Here is a 13,653-nt window from a genome sequence, read left to right as displayed (position 1 = left end):
CTTCGCAATCATGTGAAACATTCTGATAACATGTTCTAAATATACACAGTCTTAATCCTTTGCGTTGCATTGCCTTCGATCATGCGACATTTATAATATGAACGTTAAATCCACTGTCGCTGCTACGGCGACAGCGTGTTTGTTTATTTGAGCGCTTTAGCTGCGTGCTTTAATAAACAGGAAAAAGGAAGAAGACTTGAAATCAGGAAATTTTGCGATAATTGTCTCGAGAAGCCTCGTATGCATATGGGTGATTATTTCAAAAAGTATCACACTATGACAAATTACAATACAAAAAAATTTTCCTTTTATTGAAAATTTATGAACTTTAACTAGTTTTATATAATATAGCTATGGAATAAATATTTTGTTTCATTGCAGAAACCCTTTTTTTAATATATTATATATGTACACTTGTAACTAAATAGTGCTGGAGTTGTTGGTGTACTATAGGAGTCACTAAGGTGGACGGCAAAGGGCTAAAATTAAAATTAATTTTCTATAGTTCTTGGAGGAAAAATAGCATTTTCGCTTTTTGTAACCAAGCTTTCCCGCCTTCTTTTTTAGTGCAAGCGAAGAAAATCGTCTATGGTTAGCGGAAAGAGATATAAAAAGTAAATCGTTCACAAAAGCGAAATGGCATAAAACGAATTTTTACAAAGCGGCGGATGCCTGTAATTGATTACATAGCAAAGTGATTATTTTTCAAAGTGCATCACAAGACTGCAGGGTTATTTACAGATTCATTCCACATGCCAAATAACGTACACAGAAAGCAAAATATTTAGTAAGAAGAAACTTAAACATACAGTAAAAATAGAGCATCGTCTAAATAGGTAATTGTTTCAATCCAAAAATCACGCAGAAAATATAAAGAGAGCAAGACTTTTACTGAAAGAATTTTTTTATCTTGGTTTTTGCTCATCCTTCTCAACTGAAAATATATTTTAACGTTTTATTACGCAAAGCTAAATCATGACCTCATCTTTACGTGACATCTAAATCCGTAACTGCTACTATTGCAGAAACTGCTAACTTAAAAGTGATAGATGTTAGAAACGATATGAAAAACGAAAGGCGAAGTCACTTTCATGTTTATTTTTATTTCATACAATTTTATGCAGAAAGCCTAATTAGTAAATTAAAGAATTCAATATTTTAAAAGTAAAACGTGATTATCTTATTATGCCTAGGTGAGTTATATGCCTACAAATTTTAGATGAACACTTTATTTAGTTAATGCACTAATTTACATGTGCGACCAATGAAGTATTTCGTGCTCATATTTTTTATAACTAGAATTTCTTTTACTGATTTCATAGAAATTTTACTTTATTAAGTTCATAGTAGAAAAGGGAGAAAAGTTACGTAAATAATTGATCATTATTCACTTTATAAATTAATACACAAAGCAACAGTGTTTTCCACTGTCAAAATTTACGCATACAGATAATAAAGGATCTATTACATTAGAATCATATACATTGAAGCTCAGAAGGTTCTAGATGTTTATTAAAAAAATAATAAAGGAGTGGGATAGAGAGAAAGCTACGTACTTTTCGCCACACTATATGATTCGAAATAATAGTGGAAGCTTCTCATAGCTACCTTTATTGAACATTTTCACCATATGTCATGCATAAAAATATTTAACTTTGTAATGCATTTGAAGTCAAGTTTAAAAAAGAAATAACTAATTTCTTCCTAATGTATGAATGCAGCGAATGCAATTTCTTCTTAATTTGTGAATGCGATGAAATTAAATTTGTTACAGTTTATAATTCTCGAAGTAGAACGATAAAAATTCGCTATGAAAAACAATATTATTAACAAAATATGTACTATTAAACCCGAACTTGAAGATGATGAGGAAATTTACAAATAAAGCTTCGGATATAAGAACGCGCATGAATAGTGAGATGTCATGAGCAGTATTACAACTAACATCCAGTGCTGAACTGCTTGACTTCTGGAACTTGATATTTTCACCTCCATCTTTTTCCTACTTTGAATTCATATGGAAGAAACACTATTTGCATTTGAAATTAGTACAAAGGAGTCGTCCCATCCCCCTTTTTCAATTCAGAAGACTATTTGCTTACTTTAAACATCCAAAAATCAAAAAAATAGTATACTCACACCACGGGTCACATACGGCGCCATTTTCCCTCCTATAACTCTGCTACTATGAAAAGGCCCGAGGAAAAATATCTAGTTTGATGGCGAAATCCGAAGAGAATAAAATTAAACAAACAAAAAAACTCGCTTCAAATGATCAAATAAAGCACAAATGCTGTGCGAGATAGCGCTGATTAGGAAGGGAAAAACAAAAGAAACCTACAAAAAAAAAAAAAAAAAAAAAAAAAAATGCGTTATATTTCCTTCCTTCGAAACGGCACAGCAAGGTTTTTCAAATACATTAGAAATTTCCTTTAAATGAAGTCAAGTAAATAATAGAGTATTAAGTAAATAATAGAATATGTATCTTACCATTTAAGGTCTTTGTACGTTACTTATTAAATCTAAATTCGTGAATTTTATGCACTTCTTGCACCTGAATTCGTTATTATCAGCTATTACACATTCTGACCCATTCCTGAGGATTCAAGTTTGTGTTGAAACTGTTTTTTGGTAAATGCTAGTAATTAGAAATCATTGCTTCATTTACATATTACAGTTGCAATTCAGTAACTTCAACTGGATAACATCCTTGTTACTTACCTATGGTAAACAAAAGTTACTTTGCGAAAAAATGCCTTCTTGGAATAGAATTGGGTGATATTTATGTTACTTGCCAGAATACAATAAAAATTATTTTTCAAGCCGTACCATATGGCATGTAATCTAATGCGGAACAAGACTACAGAAGTTCGCTTACTCATCCATATAGCTATTCATAAGCAGGGGTTCTCAACCGGTGGTACGCAAGAGAAAAATGTGGTACGCAAAGAAGCAAAGTATTTCTAATTATTAAATTCAAAAATTAAAACTCCAACATCCTGATTGAGTTTTTTCTCTAACACTCGTACATTTTTGCGATATGAGCTTTGTTCAAGAGTGGTGGTGGTAGTAGTACTTTGTAGGGGTGGTACTAAAGGTTTTCAATTTTTGTTTAGCTGGTACGCGCTAGTCGAAAGGTTGAAAACCGCTTTTCATAAGTTTCAAGTCAGCTACGAATTTAATTATATAACAACTATACAAAACCACTTTTAGCAATTGAAATCTAAATGAAAAACATGAATATGACTAAGATGAAAAAAACTTTCATATGGCTATAGATTTTACTTGACTTATAACGTACCATAAAAGCCGAATGTAATTTAGCGTCAAATATATACAATAACTAACTTATCTTTATTAATTTTACAGGTTCGTCTTCGATCTTTGCTCTTCTAACTTTAACATGAAATAAATTTCGTCTGGAATGCTTTAGTTCCGTCCCTTCATCTTTTCCTCAGTTTTATTCTCCCCCCCCCGTTTAGTGGCTAAGCCTAAGTCGGCTAAGTGCCCGCCAATGGGAGGGGGTGAACTTTCAAAAGATGTTTAATAATATTTAACTACTCTGGATTATGTACAATTAAATTAGGCATCGTTGTTGGCTACAAACTCTATGACAATGAACTACTATTAGGCCACACACGTTTCTTCCCCTTTTTGTATTTTGCCTGTTTTACGTTCGTTAATGGTTTTTAATAATAATTTTCCCATCGTTGCACAACAGATAAACTTAATTTTTCTCAAGTTTAAAATCGCAACACAATAAGATAAAGAACGAACGACTAAAATGCTGAATACAGGTGCTGAGAAGCCTTAATTGTAGCTATTCTAAAATTTCTAATTTATTAGATTGTGGTAAGGAATATTAAATCTATCTGTCTAGGAGGACAGATAGACCTTTGCCTTCGTCGAGGATTTTCTCAGGGAAAATGTATCCAATTCATGTTCCACACGAAGAAAAACATAGAAAGCCCGTTCAGCGGGATTTGAACCAGAGTCGAACTATTACAATTCATCGGTCCTATCCGCTCCGCCGCTGATATTCAGAGCTGTTCTAGGACCAGATATGAGTAGACTTTAAGTCATTATTTTGCTGAAAGATAAGTGTTCTAAGTGCTTCACTTTCATTACCTCAGAAAAATTGTTCTTGAAAGTCTTAGCTTCGTAATCCATACCGGCACGCACTTCTTCGGGGGAAAGGAAGGCGGTGAGGAAGAGAAAAAAGAAACCAAGGAGAAAATAAAAATGTAATGATGAAATAATAATAATAAATACATATTGATAATAACTGTAACTGAAAATTCGCTACGTATGGCAACAAAAACGCTTCTCAAAGTTGGCGTCACACTGGCGCCTGATGAATGCAAGCGAAATTGGTTCTGTTGCAGTAATGCGAGAATGCGGAGAACAGGTTTAGAATGGCTGCAGCACTCAATGCAGCTAAAGCCGCATTGAGTTGAGATCGAGGTAAAAATTAGGTCGTCATGCCAAGCAGTATTAAAAACAGCGCGCGGATTTTTGTTTAAAAAAATATGTCTCTTTTGTCGTAGGTGGTTGTTCTTGCACGATTCGCAGTTGCAGTTCTGACATTGCACAACGTACTGAACATGTCATAGAAATAATATATGCCAGTGCTGGGATGGGAAAATGGTTTCCAAAATCTCGCGACAAAAAGTAAAAATTTGAGAAGACGAAAGTAGCTTTTTTTTTTTTTTTTTTTTTTTTTTTATATATATATAAACACTCCGCAATGTACGTTATGTGATTGCGTTTTTGTGGCTATTCCTTTTAGAACTTTCTCGGAGTCAGATGTAAATAACAAAACCTCGCTGCAGTGAAGTCGGCTTATAACGAGCCCCCAGACACAGCAAATTTAATTAAGCCTTTGCGTTCAGATGTTCCTTCTGAGAGACATGATGGTAAGTCAAGCATATTACTGCTGTTTGCAGTTATAGCTGTTTGGGTACTTTTCCGTTTTGCCGGCGCAAGCGATAAAGTCGCCAATAATGGTACAACCGATGCCAAACGGAATAGTCTCGCTGGTAACCTTTTACGCCTCATTTTCAAAACAAGTCGCAGCCATTTCTTATCAGATTGATTGTTTCTTTCAATATTGGCATATAATTACATAGAAATTTTACCAGATAGTTCAATTTTATGTCTAAGGCCATTTGCGTTAATTAAGTCAAATAGGATGCAATCACAGCGCTTACCCGAAGCCGAAAATATAGAAAAGGCAAAGTCAAGGATTAAATTCATCCATTCTAATAAGAATGCATTATCGAAGTAAAGCACTGCAGTTTTACATAATTTCTGAGTAAGCTATTCGTACGAATTGAAATAATTCTTGCATTTAAACTTGTATTCCAAATTAAGATTTAACTTGAAATTAATGTAGATAATTACTGAGAGAATTAGATTTTTGTAGCGTAGTTTACGTGAGATGAGATCACTTGGCATCCCGTGATATGAACCGGCGAATCAGGATGTTGAACCATGAAAGCATAGTAAATTCTTAATGTCTTTTTACAAATTTATTGTCTTTATGTATTGGCTTCTTACAAAATTTTAAACGATATTAAAATATTTATGCCTTCAAAATAAAAAATTCGTAGAACTAACAATTGTTGACATTTTTTATGTGTATACTGTACGTTGTCGCCAATAAAGTCTGCTTGGCGAGATTTGCGCAGGTGAAACGGAAAAGTACCGCTGTTTGGTTTGGTTTATTTGATTAAAGCAAAGCACGCTAGGGTTATCTGCCTAAGGAGAGGCATGCCTTCGTGGAAGATTTTCTATAACTGGTTTGGTTTATTTGATTACGGAAAGCATTCGGGGATACCTACCTAAAGGTAGGGATGCTTTCGTGGAGGACTTTCTAAAGGAATTAACTTGTATAAACCTTACACAGAGAGAAAATCACAAACACGCCCATGCAGCTAGCCCGTTTGCCGGGATCGAACCGCGGACCGAGATACGAGTGTTTAGAGACTTTACCATTCGACCTCTGGTGGGAAGACTTTCCAAGGAAAAATGGCTTGTTTACGCATTACATATGGGGAAAAACCATGAAAACGCCCATACCGCCAGCCTGTTTGCCTGGATGGAACCCAGTTCAAACTACCAGTGTTCAGCGACTTTACTGCTCGTCCGCTGGTGGGACCATACCACTCGTATGTCCCTACTCAAGGAATAACTTTTATTAGTGACTACATAGGACAATCACAGCCAACCCAACGTTTTAAAAATTGCATTTTTCCGTAACATGTTCTATTGAAATGTTATAAAAAATAAATTATATGCAAGAAATATATAAAAAATATCAATAGATGTTTCGCCGGAAGAGAAAAGTAAAGTTCATTCGTGGAGCAGTCTAAACTCCATTTTTAGGAAAGAGATAAGGGGCTTTTGCATACATAAAGGATATACCTTTATACTCTTCGCAGGGTAGTGTATAGTTTGAAAAGCTATATACTCAAGTCTAAGACTGTATCCTAAAAGAAACAGGCGTTCAAAGATGAACGTAGTTTGTGTTCTTGAAGTATAGAATGGTATAAACCGATATTTTTATTCTGTTATTTCCTAATTTGTAAGCTACATTTTCGCAAGTGCCGTCGAGTTCCTGGTTAGTCCAGTTCAATTTACTATTTACAAGCGGTTTTAGGCAGCTATGCTTATGTTATTGTACCTGTCCTTTCATTTTAGCCTTCACACTATTTTTTTTGGGGGGGGGGGTACTGTTAAGTCTTTGCGAGATAGGTGAAATACCTAATCCTCGTAAGATTATAAGCATACCTGGGAAGTAAGAAAGCCTTCTTACTTGACACTGGGTTTGGTAGGTCAGTAATAAAATTATTTTTCCTGCTTTTTCAGAAGCCGAAGAGCCCACCAGCGGCCGAGCGGTAAAGTCGCTGAACACGGTTAGTTCGGTCCGAAGTTTGAATCCCGCTAACGGGATAGCTGCATGGTTTTTCTCATTTGTAACTTGCATACGAGTCAGTTTTCCTTAGAAAGTCCTCGATGAAAACATCCCTCCCTTTATACAGATAGCCCTCGAGTGCTTTGTTATAATCAAATAAAGCAAACCAAAAACTAGAAGCCGAAGCTTCTTATTCTTAAATCTACTAACGACTAACATCGGTTACATTTGGATATGCGCTATATGTTTCACACTGGCTAACGCCGATTATGTCCGGCGTCCACTAAATCTGATGAACGAGACTGATTCAGAAAGTTATCGCGAAAGTAAATCATATATAAACACTGCAAATCGAAGAAAATGCCAATTTAAACGTGCTGCTATACCAATGAGAATCGGAAGAAGGTAATGATGTTAAGCTACGAAGTACCAACTCGTTAAATTAATGGCGTACGGAGTGGCTGTTTCGCCGTCGCGAAAAATTAATCTCTCTTCAGTCTGTACTAGTCAAAAATTTATTACGTCAAAAACTCCTCCATATTGACCAGCTGTAAAGCGTTCTGCACTGACGAAAAACAGAACATTATTAGAAAAGTGCATGACAACTATAATGGTACCTTGGTATACATCAATATTCCCTTACAGATCCTTAGACGTATACCTAACGAACTTTTCCAGTAGAAAATAAAGGGAAAATAATTCATCTGTTCTTATAAAAAAATCCTATTGTTATTATAATAACATTGTTTAATACTGATATACAAATGTAGTGAATGAAATATATATTGCACATAAATAAAGCACTGCACATACTACTGCAGAAAGACATTTTCCTGAAATCCAGATCAAAAGCACTTTTTCAACACGCTCTAACATCTCTGATCTTTATTTGGTAATCGATTTCAACCGTTTCACAACGTTAGACGATTTCACATCAGTTTTGCTTTTCGTAATCGTAGACACCAACATACTCAGCACAAAGTATACATTAGTTAAGTTCCGGATACGTATGTCATCTTCATACATTTTTCAGTGTCTCTTTGTTGACCTCCATTGTGATCCTAACAATTTTCTTCGTTGCTTGATTCTTCTCATCAACTAAAAATCATTGCCAAGGAAAAACAAAGAACGCGAAAAACACAAAACTCCTTGAAAGTTTTGAGTTATAGCGCGGGTTATTTACTGAATAGTAGCAACAGGCGTACTGACCTCACGGGCAGACGTAGCATTGTTTCAAAAGAAAGAAACCAGTGTAGCGAGAGCGATTGTGACTCATCAAACTCAAGTCGTATTCCAAACAAATATTATATACGAAAAAAAATATTTTTCCGTCTAGTATTTTAACTATCACGTTCATGTTAAGCAATTTATCATGTAAAGTTTTTATAGTGCGAAGAAATTTAACGGGAAAAAATAGATAAATAAAAAGAAAATTTTAAATATAGCTAATTACAATAAAACCCTAATATAAACCCTATTTCTTTTTCAGACCCTATTTTTTTTATAAAACCCTATTTTCGTTTTCAGACCCTATTTTCTTTATATAACCCTATTTTCTTTATATAACCCTATTTTCTTTATATAACCCTATTTTCTTTTTCCGATTAAAATTTTTGTGGCTTCTTGGTAGGTGTGAAAATAATAATAAATTCATCAATTTTTAAAATGGAATCGGATAAAACAAACTAAAATTTCGTCCTCTTTATTATACATTATACAGAAGTTTAGACTTCCTAACGAAAAAAATTCAGAAATTTCATAAACGGGAATATGAACTAATCGAATTACCAGTTTCAAGCGGTCTTATCGATCCGGTATGAGTTGCCAGAATAAATGCTCTTAAGACAACATAAGCGGCAATAGAAGCGCAAAGGATTTAGTTACCTTTGCAATTTTTCTCACCTTCATTCTTAAGCTCATTCATTTATGATGTGAGTCTCCCGAATGTTTTCAACTCGTACTGCAGTATAATTTGCTACATGCAAGTTCCTTAGAGCCAGATGCAATGAAATTATTTACAGTTAACCGCATTACGATAACAAACATTTCCAAATGCTAACTGAAAATTCTAATGTGCTGTTTGATTTATTTTTGATTTGTTGCGGGCTATAATTTTGTAAACTAATTCCTTTAAAATACAAATTATTTTTAATTTATTATGCCTCACTGATATTTCAGATATGCTTAGCATAACATGTTTTATTTATTAATAATTTAGTACTCTTTGAAACAAAATGTTTTTAATAATTTTCCGTTTATTAATATGCGTTTGAAGATCCTGTAAATCGCCGACTAAATTGAATTCTGAATTGCACAATCCTTTAAATAAAAAGTATTTTCTCAATATCAAAGTATGGAGAATTTGAGTACAAAGAACTGATGATATGGAATTTTTTTTTTAATAACCACGGCTAATGCAATTTCGATCCATTTCCGCTTCGAATTTCGCCCACGAAATCTCCTTTCCCAACGAAAATAGCCCCACTGCAACGCTCAGTCATTCCTCACTACCCTCACATACGCGCTTTCTAAATTCTTAACCCATTTTTGCCGAGTTACTTTTTTTGTACTTTGCTCCTTTTTATTAATAAATAAATCGCGATGATTAATGTTAGACAGAAAATGTTTTAGAAAACATAAAATTAGCATTTTACAAGACTGAATTCTTATTCCAATATAATAAAACATACTTACTACAATCATTGCGGCTTTCGAAAACATTCTGAGCAACCTTTGGCTTTATCAAGTTCAGGGCGAGGACTTCAACACTGGTGGGAACTCGTTTCCGGACTTCAGTTTCATTTAATTTGCCTCGTGATCCAAATTCTTCTGGGTGATTTGTCGGTCATTAACAGTACTTTTATTGTTTCGTAAAACTGCTGTAATAAGTATGGATGATGCGAAAGATAAAACTTTCCGTTCTCGGCATAAGTATTTCTATTAAACTGAATACTGCACCTACGATCTCCGTAGTTCTTGATAGTAGCAGTAGACTTTATTAGATGAACATTTTACCCCCTAATCATTTAACTGCCATCCAGAAATATCAAACTCACCGAACGATACATTGATTAAATGCATAATAAGAAAGCAAATCAAATTTAACACGAATTCTTGTTTTGTAGATGCTACGATCAGTCGTAGAGTTGCTAAAACGACATAATGCGAATTTAAAACTGATGGGTATTTGGATAGCAGTTTAAATTTTTTCCCATATGTTGCCTACAGAATTTTTTTTTTCATTTCTTTTTACCTATTGTTCCTAAAAGTTTCTAGCATCACGAAACGAAGTGAAGTCTCATTTCGATTTTGCAATTTAATAACATTTAGATACGATCTGTTCGAGTTTGCTTTTCAGAAGCTAGTTGAATCTCAATTAACCCTCTGGCTGCTCATCCGGCGATTTCCACGGGCAACTCAAATGTAGCAAAATCTGCTCATCCCGCGATTTCCGCGGGCATGTGTTTTTCTTCCTTTATTGAGGAGCACATCCTGTTTTTCCCCCGTTTAACGCCTGAAATAAATTATATACAGTATTAGACGTTTAGTTTACGTTTTGGTCAACAGATATCGTTAGTTGTCCACTAAATTGACATTTGAAGGCACATGGTATCACTGCTCAAACTCCACTTTTTGCGCTTTTTTCTTGCAGAAATGGCTGCTAGGAAACATTCAGCGACTATCTTGATTATTTAATTAAATTATTGAATTATTAATTAGTTTATTGATTAGATTAATAATTAGATTTATTCAATCTGGTGCAAAGACTGTGAAGTTGGACTTTGCCTTGAACACTGTTTTGAACTCTATCATACTAAACTGCACTTCTAAGATATTTTTTCCCCTCGGTGCTTTATATGTTCTTAAATTTTATATATTTTACTTTTTTATGTTATGCAATAAATAGAAATTAACTGTAATTCGACTGAAATTTATTTTAAAAAATTGGGGGGGGGTGATAATACATTGGTTTTTCTGCCAACTTAGTTTCTCATGATAAAAGTCTATATAAAAAATATTTTCTAGAAAAGAAAAATGCATTTTTCAATTCTCCAATATATATATATAGATTTAAAATATGCAAAAAAAAAAAAACTGCACAATTTTTTTAAGCGATTTGGTCTACAAATTGAGCAGTCAGAGGGTTAACCATGCGTTCACTTACGCTGTTGTAATACCGATTAATACGAAATTTTTCGCATGCAGTTTACAAGTTACGGCAAGACTAAGACTAGGGAACTTTTCTGTCGAACTCTTTACAATTATACAAGTGCTTCCCATAGTTAAACAACTAATAAGTTAACCTTTCTCGCATCATAATATTCTAACGACTTAATAACAAGATAGAGATATGAAAAATTAAACGAAATACCTTCCGAGTTTCAGTTTCTAACTGGTATTTATGTAATCTGAAGGCAGCAGCTTGTAACTAAGCACTGAAAAGTATCCAAATGATAAAAACGTTGCAAAAATTCAATCAAATATCTAGTTTAATTTTACGGACACAACCCTATTTTAGTAGCGGTGTTAAAAATATTATTTACGTTGCAATTACTATTACTAGTGGCGAAAGAAGCTTGAGTAAACTTAATTAACAAAATATATAATATCTTCACTTGGTCAAGAAAAACTTTCAAATTGCAATTGGTCATGAAAACGTTTCAAAACCATTTCTCTCTATGATATTCTGATTATGGTATTATGATTTGTTGCTCTCCACAACAAACAGTATACTGCTTTCTCAAGGACGAAGTTTTTGACCACGTCTGTCACAAGGGGCAACACACCACGTTTACTGATTTTGCCCTGAAAATTGTAATTATTACAAACTCTTTAGGAGTTCTTTACAAACTATTTGCTGTTAAAACAAAAGAGCGTCTTTCCGTGAATCAAAAGTACTGTACTTTTGCAGCATTATCTATGGTGAAAGAAACCTGACTGATTTTGAATTACTCTTTAACCTCCTGAAGTACACATACTCAAGGAATTGCAGGAAAGGTTTACTCTGTAGCTTTCAAATTAAACCCCGCCAACAACAAAAATTCCTTTCTGGACTTTCTTCAGCAAGAAACGCATACGTATCGGAAACCGAACCAAGATAAACCGAACCGGATATGGAAGACTTTGTGCTTGGGGTCGGTTTACCTTGGGCCATCCGCTATATTTCGATTCCCATGCCTATCACAACGTATACCACCCCGGCATCGGCTACATTTAAAAGAAGAGACACTGAAAAAATTTTAATTTTCCAGAACAAATTCCTTCGAAAAATAAAGAATGTCTCTTTATTTTATTAGAAATGAGGTGTTACATAATGACGTTCATGATTATCTTAATCGTATGAATGCAAATTTCTCTAAAGAAACGCTCTATTGTGAACTATGACGGGAACTCCAATTAAGTAATTCTTGACAGCTTCCTACTACCGTGTGCATCTTTCCTTCTTACAAAGACTGATGTTTATTACGAACTAAATCCTTTTTGCATCCATACTGCGTCAACTGCTTTGGTTTCTCATTTATTGTATCTTCGGTAACATTTGGCTACATATGGCAAAAATGTGGATTGTTTTACTTTTTTTAATTTCATTTCTTCTTGTAAGGATCCCTAGAGGAGGATCATGGATTCCTAATTCAAGGGTTTCCGGCTGAGACTCTACAAAGTTCGTATGGAATTATCTGAATAAGTGTGGCTATAAGCTTGAATAAGTGTGGCTATAAGCTTGAATAAGTGTGGCTATAAGCTTGAATAAGTGTGGCTATACGCTTGAAGTTCACACCATGTCGAAGTATATATTTATTAAACAACAAAGTTCGAATTTTAACAAAAAATGCAGGAACGTTGTACATTTACATCAGGATAACATCTACGACATTTGTAATAAACAGGATCATTGAAAAAAGAAAACTCGGTTATCATGCTGCGAAACGAAATTGGCATTATACAACATACTCTAAATAAAGATAATTTTCTATTCTAGTACATAGTATTTCTTAACATTATTTTAAATAACTTACAAATCACACAGTTAATATACATAGTACGACTTTCATATATTGGTGGTACTAAATGCGAAAGATTAACGATGTCGGCGCTTATGTAGCTTGTATCTACACTCCTACCTCATCTTCGATGTCAAGGGTTAGAAGTAACTAAGGTTCCAAGACATTTCACTATCTGTCATAATTAACTACCTTGTAATACTGTGAGGCTATGCAAATCACTATTGAGTTAAGAATTACTAAACCCTATTTCTGCTCCTTTTTAAAAAGTTCCATTTTCATTATCAGCTCTCGAAGATCAGGATACCCCAAAGTAGCAAACAAATGATTTAATATAATATTGTTGTTGTTTATTTGCCGAAAATGTGAGTTAATTAGCTCTCAACTATTACATCGAGAAATTCGCAAAGAAATATTAGAATAAACGAGTCTTTTTCCTTATCCTAATCTTTCTGATCCCAAGAAATATCTAATTAAAAATGAGTTTTATTTGTACTTTGAATGGTATTATTGTCTTTCGTGCATTATTATTTCCATTTTAAAACGAAATGGTATCTAGGAGACGCATTCAGCTTGTAAATTTATAACATCATATACATTCAGAAAGGAAGCACTTCTTCCCAATTATTGATTTTTTTGAGAGACTGTACACGAATGAAACACATATAAGCGACATTTTCCCCGTTATATTTCAAACAAGTATACTTATCCTTTATCTAAAAACAAGATTTTCCA

General features: G+C 33.9%; 1 protein-coding gene across 5 annotated transcripts in view; it reads right to left on the bottom strand.

The window, feature by feature from the left end:
- Positions 1–13,653, bottom strand: part of LOC118189173 (uncharacterized) — a 298,250-nt gene that overhangs the window by 259,683 nt on the left and 24,914 nt on the right. The window contains exon 1 of one of the 5 annotated variants that reach the window (XM_085808702.1): positions 2,140–2,178. The exons of the other annotated variants lie outside the window; for them this stretch is intronic. Within the exon in view, the coding sequence (XP_085664828.1) occupies positions 2,140–2,163 (24 nt within the window). The 5' untranslated portion in view covers positions 2,164–2,178. Of the gene's footprint in view, positions 1–2,139; positions 2,179–13,653 lie in introns of those variants that run through there. 5 annotated transcript variants of the gene reach the window in all.

This window comes from Stegodyphus dumicola, chromosome X1 (assembly GCF_044657685.1).
Source record: "Stegodyphus dumicola isolate Sdum_Otavi_A_Nest chromosome X1, ASM4465768v1".
NCBI lineage: Eukaryota > Metazoa > Arthropoda > Arachnida > Araneae > Eresidae > Stegodyphus > Stegodyphus dumicola.
This window is presented reverse-complemented; position numbering and strand designations above follow the sequence as displayed.